Source organism: Trachypithecus francoisi, unplaced genomic scaffold (assembly GCF_009764315.1).
Source record: "Trachypithecus francoisi isolate TF-2019V2 unplaced genomic scaffold, Tfra_2.0 Lachesis_group3, whole genome shotgun sequence".
Taxonomy (NCBI): domain Eukaryota; kingdom Metazoa; phylum Chordata; class Mammalia; order Primates; family Cercopithecidae; genus Trachypithecus; species Trachypithecus francoisi.
Window position 1 is genome coordinate 89,382,799 of NW_022681468.1, and position 13,883 is coordinate 89,396,681.

The following is a 13,883-nucleotide window of genomic DNA, read 5'->3' on the forward strand; positions in this document are numbered from 1 at the left end:
CCTAAAGGATACTGTGAATAGGGAAATAGCAGGAAAACATTCTCACAAAGAATGAGTTCCTCTTAATAATATATACCATAAAACTGTCCAGCACATGACCAAAAAATTAACTAATAAAGGCAAGTCCAGTTTTCTTCTGATGTTCAAAGTGAGCATCATTTCGTTTAGCTGTTCCACAGGAAGCATGTTATGTCCCTTTAAAATTGCCAACTTAATGCTTTCATGCACAGCCTCTCGCCTCCCCACCCGGCACCCCCTGCCTGGGTGTAAACCCTGGTGCCCACTTAGGCATGATTACCACTGGTGCAGCCCTGCCATTGGTGTCTCTCTCAAGGGAAAGAGCTTGGGGTAGACGATGGTAAACATAGGCTCACTACACCGATGACAGTGCCCCAGAGGGCAATGCAGCAGCTCCAGGAGACTTCTGGGTAATGAGATTGGAGACAGAAAGTTCAAATCTGGAACACAAGAGAAAATCACGCACATGAGTAAAAAATCAGACTTCCTTAAACTAGGCTTCTTAAAATATTTCTCTTTGTTACCAAATAATTTCAGTTACTTAAAAGTACTTCATGTTGAAAATTCTGTTATCTGATTGATAGACACTGAATAAAAATCTATAACATCATCTGAAAATGAAAGTTTTTTTTTATATTTTTGATACTAAAAGAAAACACAAATTCAATCATTTTAAGAGCCAGAAACTACTGAGGTAGAGGCAAGGAATAAGTGAGATAAAATATTTTTTAAGAACAAAGATCAAAAAGGGATAATTCACCCAAAGAGGATTTTGCAAACTTTAATAAGAGCCAGAGACTTTTTGGAACTGATGACTAAAACTGACTTTCATTAAGTTCTCCCTAATCTATCAGGCATTTAGTATCAATCTTCCACCAAGGCTAAATCATATTTTTTAAAGAGAATGAAAAGGAGGAAATAAAAAAAGAATGAAAAATAATGAAATCAAGCTTTTCCTTGTCTTATTCCCATGAACTGTCATTAATAAAAACAGGGAGCTTCCTTCCCAGCTTAGTCTGAGCTACCCAAAAGAGACATTTAAAGCAAAACATCCCAGTGGCCCAAGCAATCTTGAGGACACATTTACACTAGGTTTCTACTGATGATGAACATCCAACAGAGAGAGAAATGGTCATGCTGAGGTGAAATCTAAAAATTATCAACTCATCTTTGGGAAGGAAATACAAATCATCTTTTTACCTTTTATATATGTCCAGACTCATCAATAACACTTAGAAAAATGGAATTTACTGATTGGTGAACAACTATAATTTTCTGTTTAACTTTTAAAACCAACTTAACTTTGCACTAGGCATTTCTGGAAGGTTAATGTGAGATGTTTTTGTATGGACTCTGTTTTTTAAGTAAAGATGAAACATTTCACAGTTTTAAAAACACCTGAAATGTATTTTTCGTATTAATATTGCCTAGTGCTGTCTTAAAGCATTTCAGACATACACCCACAATACCTATCAAATCTGTGCACTGCCAAATCTTTTCCAAATTTCAGCTGCCTCACTACGACAATACTGCCAACGGCTCCCAGTACTTCTACCTCCTTTAGGTCTACATATTGCTGAGATGCAAGGAGGCAGCAAGGCAAAAACCTGCTCTACTGATGTATCCAACTTTAAGGACAAGATCTTTCCAAATTTCCCCTACTCTGCTAGCCTTTTACTTCAACCAAATACACATTCCCAAACACCAAGTTCCTTACCTGAAACCACACAGTTGAACTTTTAAGCACCATCCTTTGCAACTGACAACCACGTTTTTTTAGAATGCTTCTCTGTCTGTAGGGGGTGCTAAAGTGATCAGTGTTGATAAAATATCAGAAGTATTTTTCTTATTAGAAAAATCCTGTTGCAAAACAATGTGAATGTACTTAATGCCACTGAACTGTACACTTCAAGATGGATAAAATGGTTACTTTCGTGTTATGTGTATTTTACCACAATAATTTTTTTTTTAAAGATGAAAGCTCAAACAGGTGCACAAAGCACAATGTTCACTAAATAACACAGAATAATAAAAAAACCAGAAGTCCCACGTACCTTTCAGCAAGCTGTGGTAGGTATGATACAGACTTCTCATGGCCAGTTCCTGCAGAGGGAGGACGTGATCATGCTCCGTCCCTATGGCCTTCACCTCGGCTGGGAGGAAAACAGTTCGCTGCCCTGATGAAAAGGAAAGCAGCTTCACCTCGGAAACTTGAATGGGAGCACCACAGCTGCAGAAAGACACACATTCACAGTATTATTAGCAATAAGGAGAAGAATACGGGTGCCAATAAAATGTGTTAATCAAAATATACATTTGAAAATGTATGAATTCTTTTAAAGTAGAATTGCCAGAATTCTTTTCAAAGTGAACAGATGCTATCCCGGGTTCCTTCATAAAACCTGGCCCAGAAATCTAAACTCATTAGTTGGAACTCAGCTAAATCATTGCTGAGGCCCAGTCACTTCCAGCAAGGAAGAACCTTAAAGGAACTTTCCTTCCTAGGCTCTACATAATTTGCTTTGTAAATTCTACTTTTCCCCATTTTATTATCCTCTCTAAGTATGTGTGTTTTTGAAACTCTCAAAATTAAAAGAAAAAAAAGTACCTTGTTGAGTAACAGCATCTTGGTTTAATAGAATTTTTGTGTAGAAAAACTTAAACCCACAAAGCAAATAGATTTTAAATGGCAGAAGATAACTTTATTGGATCCTTCCATAAACTTGTGGGGAAAATATTCTTGGCATACTCAATAAGCCAAGTCATGCCCTATTCCCTGCAGCCACTTTTAACCAGAAGGCAGAGATGTCCTCGTCCCTAATGCTGCAATGTTACCGAAACTCACAAATCCAATCTCATTCTATTTCTTGTGTGAAACCACTGGGTAACCTAAGAGCCTCAATACTTTTCTTGTCTAATGACATATAGATGGCCAACAAACCTTGGCTCTGAAAACACAAAATAGTATCACTAACCTTGACCAGATACAAGCAATGAAGCTTAGGGCACAGGACTGGAAGCCAGAAGCCCTTGATTCATTTACTTTTTAAAATTTTCTTCGTTTGTTCCTTCCCTCCATCAGAAAACATTTCCAGAGCACTTACTATATGCTAGTCAGTTAAGAGATCCGGCCACTGCACCCCAGCCTGGGCGACAGAGCAAGACTCCGTCTCAAAAAAAAAAAAAAAAAAAAAAAAAGAAAAAAGAAAAACAAGAATGAACCCTTCCTTTGGAAGAAATCATTACAATTGTTCTAATGTGGGGGCAAAGAAGGGTTGACTGACTCTGTCTAGGGAATTAGGGGAAATTTTAAAGATAAGTCAGTATCTGACTTAATGTTCAACTCACCTGGAATAAATGGAAATGTGTAATGAGCATTCCAAGCAGAGGGAACAGCATGTGCAGCAGTACAGAAGCCTGAAAGAATATGGCTACATCTTGGTTTCAACAGTGCTGGAAACAGGGATGCAGGGTATGGATGGGTAGGGGGAGGAGGCCAGGAATATTAGCTGAAGTTAGATGGTTTTAATTCATGGGGAAGACTGTTAGGTGTGGGTTTTTTGTTTCTTTGTTTTGTTTTGTTTTTTACCAACTATCTGACCACAGTATGGTAGACAGGTAAGGGACTGATAAGTGGCAAAGACGTAAAGAGAACCCAAATATAGAAGGAAACAGAAATGGGGAAGTCTTTAGGGTCTTGAAAATGAGAGCTTGAGATAAACAGAAGAGGTATGGAGTATTATTATGGGTAAGAAGCCAGTGGCTTTCTGTTAGTTCCCAAAGCAAATAATTCTGAAATGCGATTTTGTTCACATAATCTTTTATACTAATCAAGATAGATTTAGAGAATTCCTTTTGCAATTTTCCATACTATGGATGAACCACAGTTTATTAATTTATTTATTATGTTTATCCTGACTTCAATGTTTTCCCTCCTACTACACATACATCATCACAATAAATCTTACATACATTCCAATGCACAGATGTTTTTATTATAGTAAAATCCCCAAACTGAGACCACTGGCCATGAAAAATGAACATTTTAAATGCCTGAGGTCTTTCCAAAATGACTGTTAAGAAAGTATCCATTTCCCCACACCATCATCAGACATGGATATTATCAGTCATTTTAGTTTTTGCTAGGCTGATTAATGGAAATGTCTCCTTGGTTACTAATGAGTTTGATCACCTTTTGTTAGGTTTGCTGGCCACTTGTATTTCTTCTTCTGTAAACTGTCCATGTCCATCCCTTACCTAATTTTCTGTTGAATTAAAATATAACAATTTGTAGGAACTTCCATATTGGTGATAACAATCCTTTGTCATATACACTGAAATATTTATCAATAAAAATGTTTTTGTCTTTTAACTTTGCATATGGTTCCCTTTGTCAGCAGTCATTCTTTTCTGATGTGAAATCTATCTACTTATTTTCTTCACAGTATCTACATTTTTCTGAATTTCTTAAGAGGGTTACCCTAATTTGAAGACTGTGGGGAAAAGAACGAGAGATCAGTTTGTTACCATGTCTATATAGAAGGAAGTAGACATAAAAGACTCCATTTAGTTCTGTATTTGAGATACTGTTAATCTGTGACCTTACCTTCAACTTTGTCCTTGCAAGAGACATGTGCGAAGGTGACTTAAGGTTAAAAGGATTTTGGGCGGTGCAGAATGTGCTTTGTTAAACAAGTGCCTAAAGGCTGCTTATGGTTAAAGGTCATCACCATTCTCTTAAATCTCAAGAAAGAGAAAAACATTTGTCTCCTGCCCCTCCCTGGGCAATGGAACATCTCTGGGTAAAACCCATTGTGTGTTTTGTTTACTGAGCAAGGAGAAAACCGCCTTTAGGAATAAGGTGGGGCTTGCTGGAGCAATACTGCTAAAAGGTTTATGGAGATGTTTGCATATGCATCTCAAGGCACAGCATTTTCCTTTAAATTTATTCATGTTACAAGGATTTTTTGTTCATATGTCTTACTGCTGATTTCCTCCCTACAATGATCCTATTGTCCAGCCACTCCCTTATCTTTTTGATGGTAAAGACAATTATCAATAAATACTAAGGGAACTCAGAGGCCGGTGCCGGCGTGGGTCCTCTGTAAGCTGAGCGCCGGTCCCCTGGGCCCCGCTTTTCTTTCTCTACACTTTGTCTCTGTGTTTTATTCCTTTTCTCAAGTCTTTCGTTTCCACCTAACGAGAAACACCCACAAGTGTGGAGGGGCAGGCCACCCCTTCAGAAGACTGTGCATATATTATCCTAAAGTTTCTTCCAGTATGTTTATTGTATTTTTATGTGTAGATTTTTTTTTTTTTTTTTTAAGATGGAGTCTTGCTCTGTCACCTAGGCTGGAGTACAGTCCGTGATCTCAACTCATTATAACCTCTGCCTCCCGGGTTCAAGGGATTCTCCTGCCTCAGCCTCCCGAGTAGCTAGGATTACAGGCACCCACAACCACATCTGGTTAATGTTTGTATTTTTAGTAGAGACGGGGTTTCACCATGTTGGCCAGGCTGGTCTTGAACTTCTGACCTCAAGTGATCGGCCTGCCTCAGCCTCCTAAAGTGCTGGGATTACAAGTGTGAGCCACCACACCTGGCCTTTACAGGTAGATGTTTTATCTATTTGTCTTACTTGGCTATATAATATAAAATAGGATATAGCTTTTTTTTTTCCAAACGGAAAAATAATTGGGGTAGCATTATTAAACAACACTATCATTCACCTCCGAATCGCACTGTTCTCTTTATCCTATTAAGTTCCCATACACCCTGGCATTGCTTTCTGGAGTCTTTAGTCTGTTTCAGTGATGCATTAATTTAATTCTGTGTCAGTTCTATATTGTTTTGATTACAATACTTTATAGAAGATTCTATCATTTGACAAGACTGCCCTATTATTGTTCAATTTTTTTCTTGCAATTCTCAGTTACCATTCAATTTGAACTTTACAATTATTTTATCTCTATTTTCCTAAAGCCTTCCAGAGATTTGGATTAGAATTAACATCGATTTCCATGTTAAGAGAGGTAATTTGATAATAAATTTCCTTATCTGCAAACATGGTATGTCTGTACTATCCACCTAGTGCTTTATATCCTATCCTTTAATAAAAATTTCACAAGTTTCTTCATATAGATTTTGTTCCTTTCTTGTGATATTTATTACTGGATATTTAAATGTATGGTACAAATATAAATAACATTTTTTCCCTACCTTTGATTTCTAATTTATGAAGATATAAAAGCTGCTGATCTTTGTATGCTATCTTATATTTAGCCACCTTACTAAATTCTTTTATGTGTCTGAAAGATTTTTTTGGTAGCATATCTTGAGTTTTCTAGGTATTCAAGCATATCACCTATAAAGACCTTTCTGGTTCTTTTTTCCCAGTATTTATAATGTCTATTTCCTTTTTATCCATCTTATTGCATTAGACAGATGGTAGTGGTGACAGTGGGCCCTCACTCCTCTCCTATTCCTGATTTTAATGGCCATAGTTTGAATACATCAACATTTAATATAAAATTATTATATATGGCTACAGAATTCATCTAAAGTTTTTCTTAACATACCAATATAGTAATGTTTGTTTTTCTTTAATATAATGTTGAATAAATTATTGATATTTTAAGGTAAACTTTAAAATATTTAAAACATTATTCAAACATATCATCATATAGAAAGTACAGAAATCACAGTTGCTCTGTGATTTTCACAAGATGAACACAGTAATCACCACCAAGGTCAAGAACAAGAACCTCAGAAGACCACCTTGGGTCCCACTGCTAAGCAAAACCCATACCCCAAAGGGAACCACTATTCCAAATTCTAACACTATAGTCTGGTTTGGCCTGTTTGAACAGCATGAAGGTTGCTGTGCCTGGTTTCTTTTGTCAACATTATACTTCTGGAATTCATCCATGTTGCTTTGTGTACTGTAGTTTATTCATTTTCATTGCTGTGTAGTAATGATGGACATTTGGGCTGTTCGTAGTGTGGAGCTACTACAAATCCCGTCTCCATAAAAATTGTGTATTTGGTACATATGAGCATATACATTTGTGAGGAACACACTTAAGATCAAAACTGGGCCTATTAGAGTGAGGAGAGACAGACATTAATATATAATAGACTGAGAGGGGAGTGAGAGCTTTTTGACTTTTGATAGTACCCAAATAATGACCTTTTCTCCTTCAGAAACTATGCTGTGTCATCTACATGTGCATTCTTGTGGGAAGTGCTACAGATTTATCCTTCTCCTTTTTAGCAAAAAAGTTTTTCTTCAGCTTAAAAGTAAAAGGAAAGGGGAGAAGTGGATATGGAGATGGAAAGAAACTATGTCACCTAGAAAGAATAAACCTTGGCTTGGACAAAGAGTCTGTCATCTTGGCAGAGCTACTTAAGGCTAAGTTTTGTTCTAAGAATGTATTTATATAATTCTGAGTTGACTTTTTTCTTCAGCACTTATAAAATATAGTTGTATTGTTTTCTGGACTTCAAAGTTTCTGATGAGAAGTTAACAATCTTTTTGAATTACTCCTTTGTATGTAATGTTATTTCTCGGGTTGCTTTCGAAATTTTCTTTTTGTCTTTTGTTTTCATCAGCTTTGCCTATGCATGGTTTTCTTTGAATTTATACTGCTTAGGATTTGCTATACTTCTTGAAAATGTAAATTTGTTTTTCATCAAATTTGGGAAATTTTTAAACATTATTTCTTCAAACATGTTTGTTACTGATGTTACCTATTCTCTCCCTATTTTCCTTCTAGGATGCCAATTATACATGCACAAGACTCTTTTATATTGGCTGGCAAGTCCCTGATGCTGTGTTCATTTTTGTTTTCAATGTCTTTTCTATGTGTCCTTCAGATGGGATCAATTCTACTGATCTATCTATCGTTCAGTGACATTTCCTCTGTTCCAACCATTCTGTCATGAAGTTCATTAAGTTAATTTTTTACTTCAGACACTATTTTTAATTCTAGATTCAATTCCTTTTTTAGTCTCGATTTTTCTGGCCTTGTCATTCATTAATCATTGAGAATAACTGTAACAGTTGCTTTGAAATCTCTGTGTGTCACTTCAACAATTTGGGTCATCTAAAGTTGGAGTCTCTGCTGGTCACCTTTCCTCTTGAGAATGGGTCACATTTTCCTGATTCTTTACATGTCTTGTAATTTTGGAATGTTTCCTAGATACTGTGAAAGTTACATTGTAGAGACCCTGGGTTCTCTTATGTTCTGCTAACACTTAAAAGTAATTAATATTTTTGTTTTAACAACAATTAACTTCATGGGTGTCAAACTGCAAACTCGGTCTCTTAAATGACAGTTTCAATCACACTTGAGTACTTCCATCTGCAGCCAGGCCACTTTGGTCCTGCTCCATGAAAGTGTGTTTCAGGTATCCGATACTGGGGGCAGGCAGCCCCTACATAAACATGGACTACTTTTAGTATATTGGTTTAACTCAGAATACATTTCTCATACAAGCAACTCTATTACCCTCAGTGGTTTTATTAATAAACTCTTAGAATAGTATTTAACCAATTTGGACACAAATCCAGTTATAATTGCTTATTTACACAATAAAAAGCAAAGCAGTGGCTTGGTTTTTTTTTTCTTTTTTACATGATTAAACAACTGGAAAAAATCATCCTGTAGAGGATTACTTTTATCGTTAAGTTCTCTTCAGTAAGCATATGTGCCAATTACCATTCTCTAAAATTCTAACATAGGATGAACCTCTCTTTCTGGCTATAATGTAGAAGGAAAAGGACATTTACTCCTGTAACAACAAGAAAAACCCAGAAAAAAATGAAGATCATTCCTTTCCATGAGGCTAGCAAATAGTATAGATGCCATGAAGCTGTGATAGCCAGTCTCCAAGTGGGCCCCGAATGGTCCTCGCTCCTAGTGGTCACTCCCCTCCTACTGTGAATAGGGTTGACCTGTGTAATCAATGGGATTTAACAGAAACAACAGTGTGTGGCTTTGAAGCTAGGTCATAAAACACAGTTCCATGCTATACATTTCCATTGCTCTACCTCTCTTAGGGTATTTATTATTTGTATTACAGTTATTTTTGCATATCAAGATAAACATTTAAACTATATTTGTTTTTCCCACAATTTCTAGCACTGTGCTGATTTGCTAATGTTCACAAATTATTTGACAAATAAACACAGAATAAGGAGAAGATAACTTTGTTTGCATTTCCATGAATACCAAAGATAATCTTATGAGACTTCTGAGATTTCTTAAAACTGCAACACTTGCTATTTGCTGTTTTTATACCTGTTTATAAGTTTTATACCCCATTCTCTCTCTATTCTCCCTCCGAGATGTGAATCTGAGATAAATATATATATCTCAGACTTTTCTTATATTGCCTCGCAAGTCCCTAACGCTGTGTTCATTTTGCTCAGTTGTTGCTCTAATTCTTAGACCCTCAATCTGAAAAGGGTACTGCAATTGTTTCAGAGCTTGTACAGCACAGCAGAAGCTGTTCTTATATCCCGGGCCTACATCTAGACCAGATGCAACATATGATAGCAGTGAAGAACCAAGGGAGTTGATCTTTCAGGTCTCAGATTAAATATTACCTCCTTAAAGAGAACTAGTATCAAGTTCGTTACATTATTTAGGGTTTGTTTGACTCCCTGGCTAGATCAGAAGGTCCATGAGGGCAGGTACTGTGTTGCTTAGCTCATCACTGTATAGCCATTATCTCATACAGTGACCAGAGTAGTTGCTCAATAAATGTTCACTGAAGGAACAACTGGACCAAAATTCTTGTTCTGAATCAAGAAGGGCACTTTCTAGGCTTCAAATACATGTATGTCCTTTCACTAGATTTCCCCCAGGCCCTTGTGCTACTACCCTTTTCCCCTCCTTTCCTTTAGGCTGAGGCACGAAGCAACACTACTTTGAACTGGAACTGGGAAGTCCCTTTCCACATATCCAACAGATAAAGAAGCAGAAGAAAGGAGACTCTTAATGCTGTTGTCAAAGCTTCAGCAGTTATCATCTATTAAAATTCTAAACACATTTTGCCATAGAAATATGTAAGTATAATTTAGGGGGTGCAAAATAGTCAATGAGTCAATAGGCTCTTCAATGAGTTTGCTTAGGAAGGTAGTGGCCAGAGCCATTTCTATGAAGAAAGCATTCTGAGTTCAGAGTTAAACCAACAGGCTAAAAAGGCCTTTAGATTATAGGCCATTTATAAGTAGGATTGCTTATTCCCTCAATACTACTATTAGAAAACTGGTTGTTTGATACCTATATTGTTAATAGTTTTATTTCTCTATTACTACTAACAAAAGTTTGATAATAAAAAAAGTCGACTTCTACCTAATTTGTGTATTTTCCCCTAGTGTTTTGTTTTTCTAAAAAGATTTGGAGTTCTCATCAAATTTACTACCACTGCTACCAGACACCAAGTCAAAGATTTAAAAATATCTCTCTACTTAGCACAAACAGAACTTTCTAGTAGTCAATAACATCTATATCTAAACAACAAAGTATAAGGCACTTTTTCTTTTCTTTTTTTTTTTTGTTTTTTGAGACTGAGTCTCACTCTGTCACCCAGGCTGGAGTGCAGTGGCCGGATCTCAGCTCACTGCAAGCTCCACCTCCTGGGTTTACGCCATTCTCCTGCCTCAGCCTCCTGAGTAGCTGGGACTACAGGCGCCCGCCACCTCGCTCGGCTAGTTTTTGTATTTTTTTTGTAGAGACAGGGTTTCACCGCGTTAGCCAGGCTGGTCTCGATCTCCTGACCTCCTGATCCGCCCGTCTCGGCCTCCCAAAGTGCTGGGATTACAGGCTTGAGCCACTGTGCCCGGCCCACTTTTTCTTAAATACGAGAGAGCTACTCCTTAATTGTGGCAGAGATGCAGATTGCATTTCGGTTTGGTCGCTGAAGGTTTTGGTGTGGGAAAAAGTGCCTTCAGCTTTGGAGCTTGCTTGCATCATTCTATGTACCATGGTGACTACAGCCATTTTATTCACCACCTGGAAGAATTAGGCTATATTAATGATCCTTTAAGAACTCATTAGGATTAATGACTACATAGTATCACAGCTGTGACATAAGCAGCTGTAGAAAAATCACTGAGCTAAAAACACCAATTCTATTATCTTTGCTTCACAGAAAGTTCCAGAATACATCTCTCAGCTTGGAGTTCATCAGCCTATACAGGCACTGAACTCATCTTGGGCTTTCCCAAGATAACAACTGCATAAGTTTTCCTAAAAGAACTGCTCCTAGGACTGCCCCTGGAGCTATGCTATGCCAATGGGGGGAACGGCTGTCTTCTATGTATATATTTATTGTTATCCCTTTTCTTGCCAGAATTACACATAGCCTGTGCCAAGTCATGCAGGATGATGGGGACTAGAAGGGGAGAGTCAAACATGCTGATTAGATTGCCTCCGGGGTATTCACTTGGCTGCTGAAGTGGGGAAAGGAAGGTCAGTCACAAGTGGGTCCTGGTGGTTGAGTGGCCCCATCTTAATCCTTGGCCACTCAGGGAAACACTTTAGGGTGGTTCTGTGCCAGCACTGTAGAAGGAGAAGATGAAACCATCTTTCTAAAAGCCTGACTAAAAAGAAAAGATTATTGCTGCTCTGAAAATAAAAGCCCATTAACTGAAATATCTGTTTTGGTTGCTAGAATCATGATTTATTTTGAGGGACTATCTCAAATGTTGAGTTCTAAATATTTCCAACTGGTAAAATCCTAGATACTAGGACTGTCACTGCAGTAAAATTGTCATTGCAATGGGCTTCAGAGAAAGAAAACCTTCTAAATTAATGCTGATTCCTCTACTTTCTGTGACTAGCACCACTGAGTTTATAATGGCACGTGTGGCAATGTATGTACATCAAACCATCACGTGTACAATTTAAATAATTACAATTTTATTTGCCAACTCTACTTCAATAAAGCTGGGGTATGTGGGGGGGAAATGAAGGTGTTTCTTTCCATAATAAAAAAAGGTATACATGGATTCATTTTTCTTTTAATTAGAAAACAACTTACTGATTGAACCCAGCAGGCAATATTCCAAACTGCCTACCCAATACCCTTAGTTTCTAAGGATACTTGGTTTAGCATATCAAGGGCAAAGTCAAAACTGAACAGAAGTACCAAAAGTAGTTAATCTACTTTTTAGTTCAAAATGTGAAATTGGCCTTACCCACTGCACCCGATGACTTTATTGTACAGATAAGACGGCAAGCCTTTCAGGTGAATGTTGTTATCCACGTATACATATTGTAGTTCTCGAGATCGACCTAAATCTGGATTAGAAAGAAAAGTGCTGTAATTCCTATATACAGGCACCATTATAATGTGAAATATAAAATGTAATACATAATATTAGAAATACTCGAAAATTTCTTGAGGAGTGGAAAAATACTGAATATCAGAGGTCAGAAAAGTCAGGAAACTCCCCTTAATGCTAAAACAACAAGGTTATCTGAAAAGCCCCTAGCAGGGCAAGCGGCCGTTTGTGGTTTGGTCAAAGGGCGGGAACCAATGAACAACTGACTAATGTTTAACTTTAAATGTCAGCCAATTGTAAACCTACAACTGTAAAAATCCCCAGTGACTCTGTAACTTGCTGTAACTTGTTTGTGTCTGACTATAAAAGACGGCTGAACACGAGCTTGGGGTCTCTCCCTAGGATCTGATACCTAGCTGGAGGGAACCGAGTTCGAACTCGAAATAAAGCGATCCCTGCCGCTTGGCTTTGGCTCTGGACTCTGGTGGTTGCTTTCGGGTCATCGTGGGTCTGGGCATTACATCTTGGGGGCTCGTCCGGGATTGCCCCTAAGCCCACCAGACCCCAGGCCAACGGGTCATCGCAAAAGTGAGTAAGCCGGCTCTGTTTATATGTTGTCTGTCTGCCTCTGAATAATCCCGCGGGGTCTGTATATGAGACTGATCTAGTCCTGGCGGACGCGCTATAGGACAGTCAGTGGAGGCCGGTGGGAGACGTCCTCCGGTACTCATCTGGGGCTCTGTATTCCGTTGCCCATCTGCTTCTGGTCGGGTCCTAAGCCCGAGACGCGCTAGCGATCAATATATCTTGGTGTTGGAAGTTATCTGTTGCACGCCCCTTACTAATTTACCTTGATTTACAGGAGCTTCGGAGCCAGTCCTGTACCAGGCACTAATATCCCTTACCACCCATCTTCTATCAACAGGACTTCCTCGGAATGGGCAACTCCCAGACCACACCACTTTCTCTCCTTGTCAATAATTTTAAAGATGTGAGAGCAAGGGGACATGATCTCAATATAGAACTTAAAAAGGGAAAATTAATAACCCTCTGCTGCTCTGAGTGGCCCACCTTCGGCGTAGGCTGGCCAGCCGAGGGAACTTTTTGTCTCCCCATTATCCTCCAGGTAAAATCAAGGGTTTTCCTGCCAGGTCGTTCGGGACACCCAGATCAGATCCCCTACATTTTAGTCTGGCAAGATCTGGTGGAAAATCCGCCCCCGTGGCTAGCTCCCTTTCTGCTGACCTCTGAACCCTGTAAAACCCTAGTCACGCAACCAACTGGGACCACCAAAAGACCAAAAACTCCAACTGCCCCCTTGCCCCCTGTGTTGCCTGACAGCCAGGACCTCGCATCCTTGGAACCCCTGCCTTATCCTCCCCCTCCCGGACCCCATGCCCAAGCCCAACTGGCCGCACTCCCAGGAAGCCATGAGGGCCAAGAAGCGGCCGCGGCGCCAGGAGAAACTGAAAGTGAACATGGCTCGGGAGGGCCGACAGGGCGAATGCGTGGGCGTGTCCAGCGTGAGGCAATTCCGCGAGTTCCCGATTCCACTGTAGCGCTCCCCTTA

The 13,883-nt window shown here is 38.8% G+C and overlaps 1 protein-coding gene across 6 annotated transcripts in view; it reads right to left on the reverse strand.

The window, feature by feature from the left end:
- LRRC28 (leucine rich repeat containing 28) overlaps positions 1-13,883 on the reverse strand; it is a 145,238-nt gene that overhangs the window by 17,779 nt on the left and 113,576 nt on the right. For all 6 annotated transcript variants that reach the window (XR_004431780.1, XM_033188863.1, XM_033188862.1 and 3 more), the window contains 3 exons: positions 12,227-12,329; positions 2,073-2,248; positions 299-458 (listed from right to left, as the gene is read on the reverse strand). Coding sequence is in view for 5 of the 6 variants with exons in the window: in XM_033188863.1 (XP_033044754.1) it covers positions 299-458; positions 2,073-2,248; positions 12,227-12,329 (439 nt within the window). In the remaining variant the exon portion in view is untranslated. The remainder of the gene's footprint in view (positions 1-298; positions 459-2,072; positions 2,249-12,226; positions 12,330-13,883) is intronic.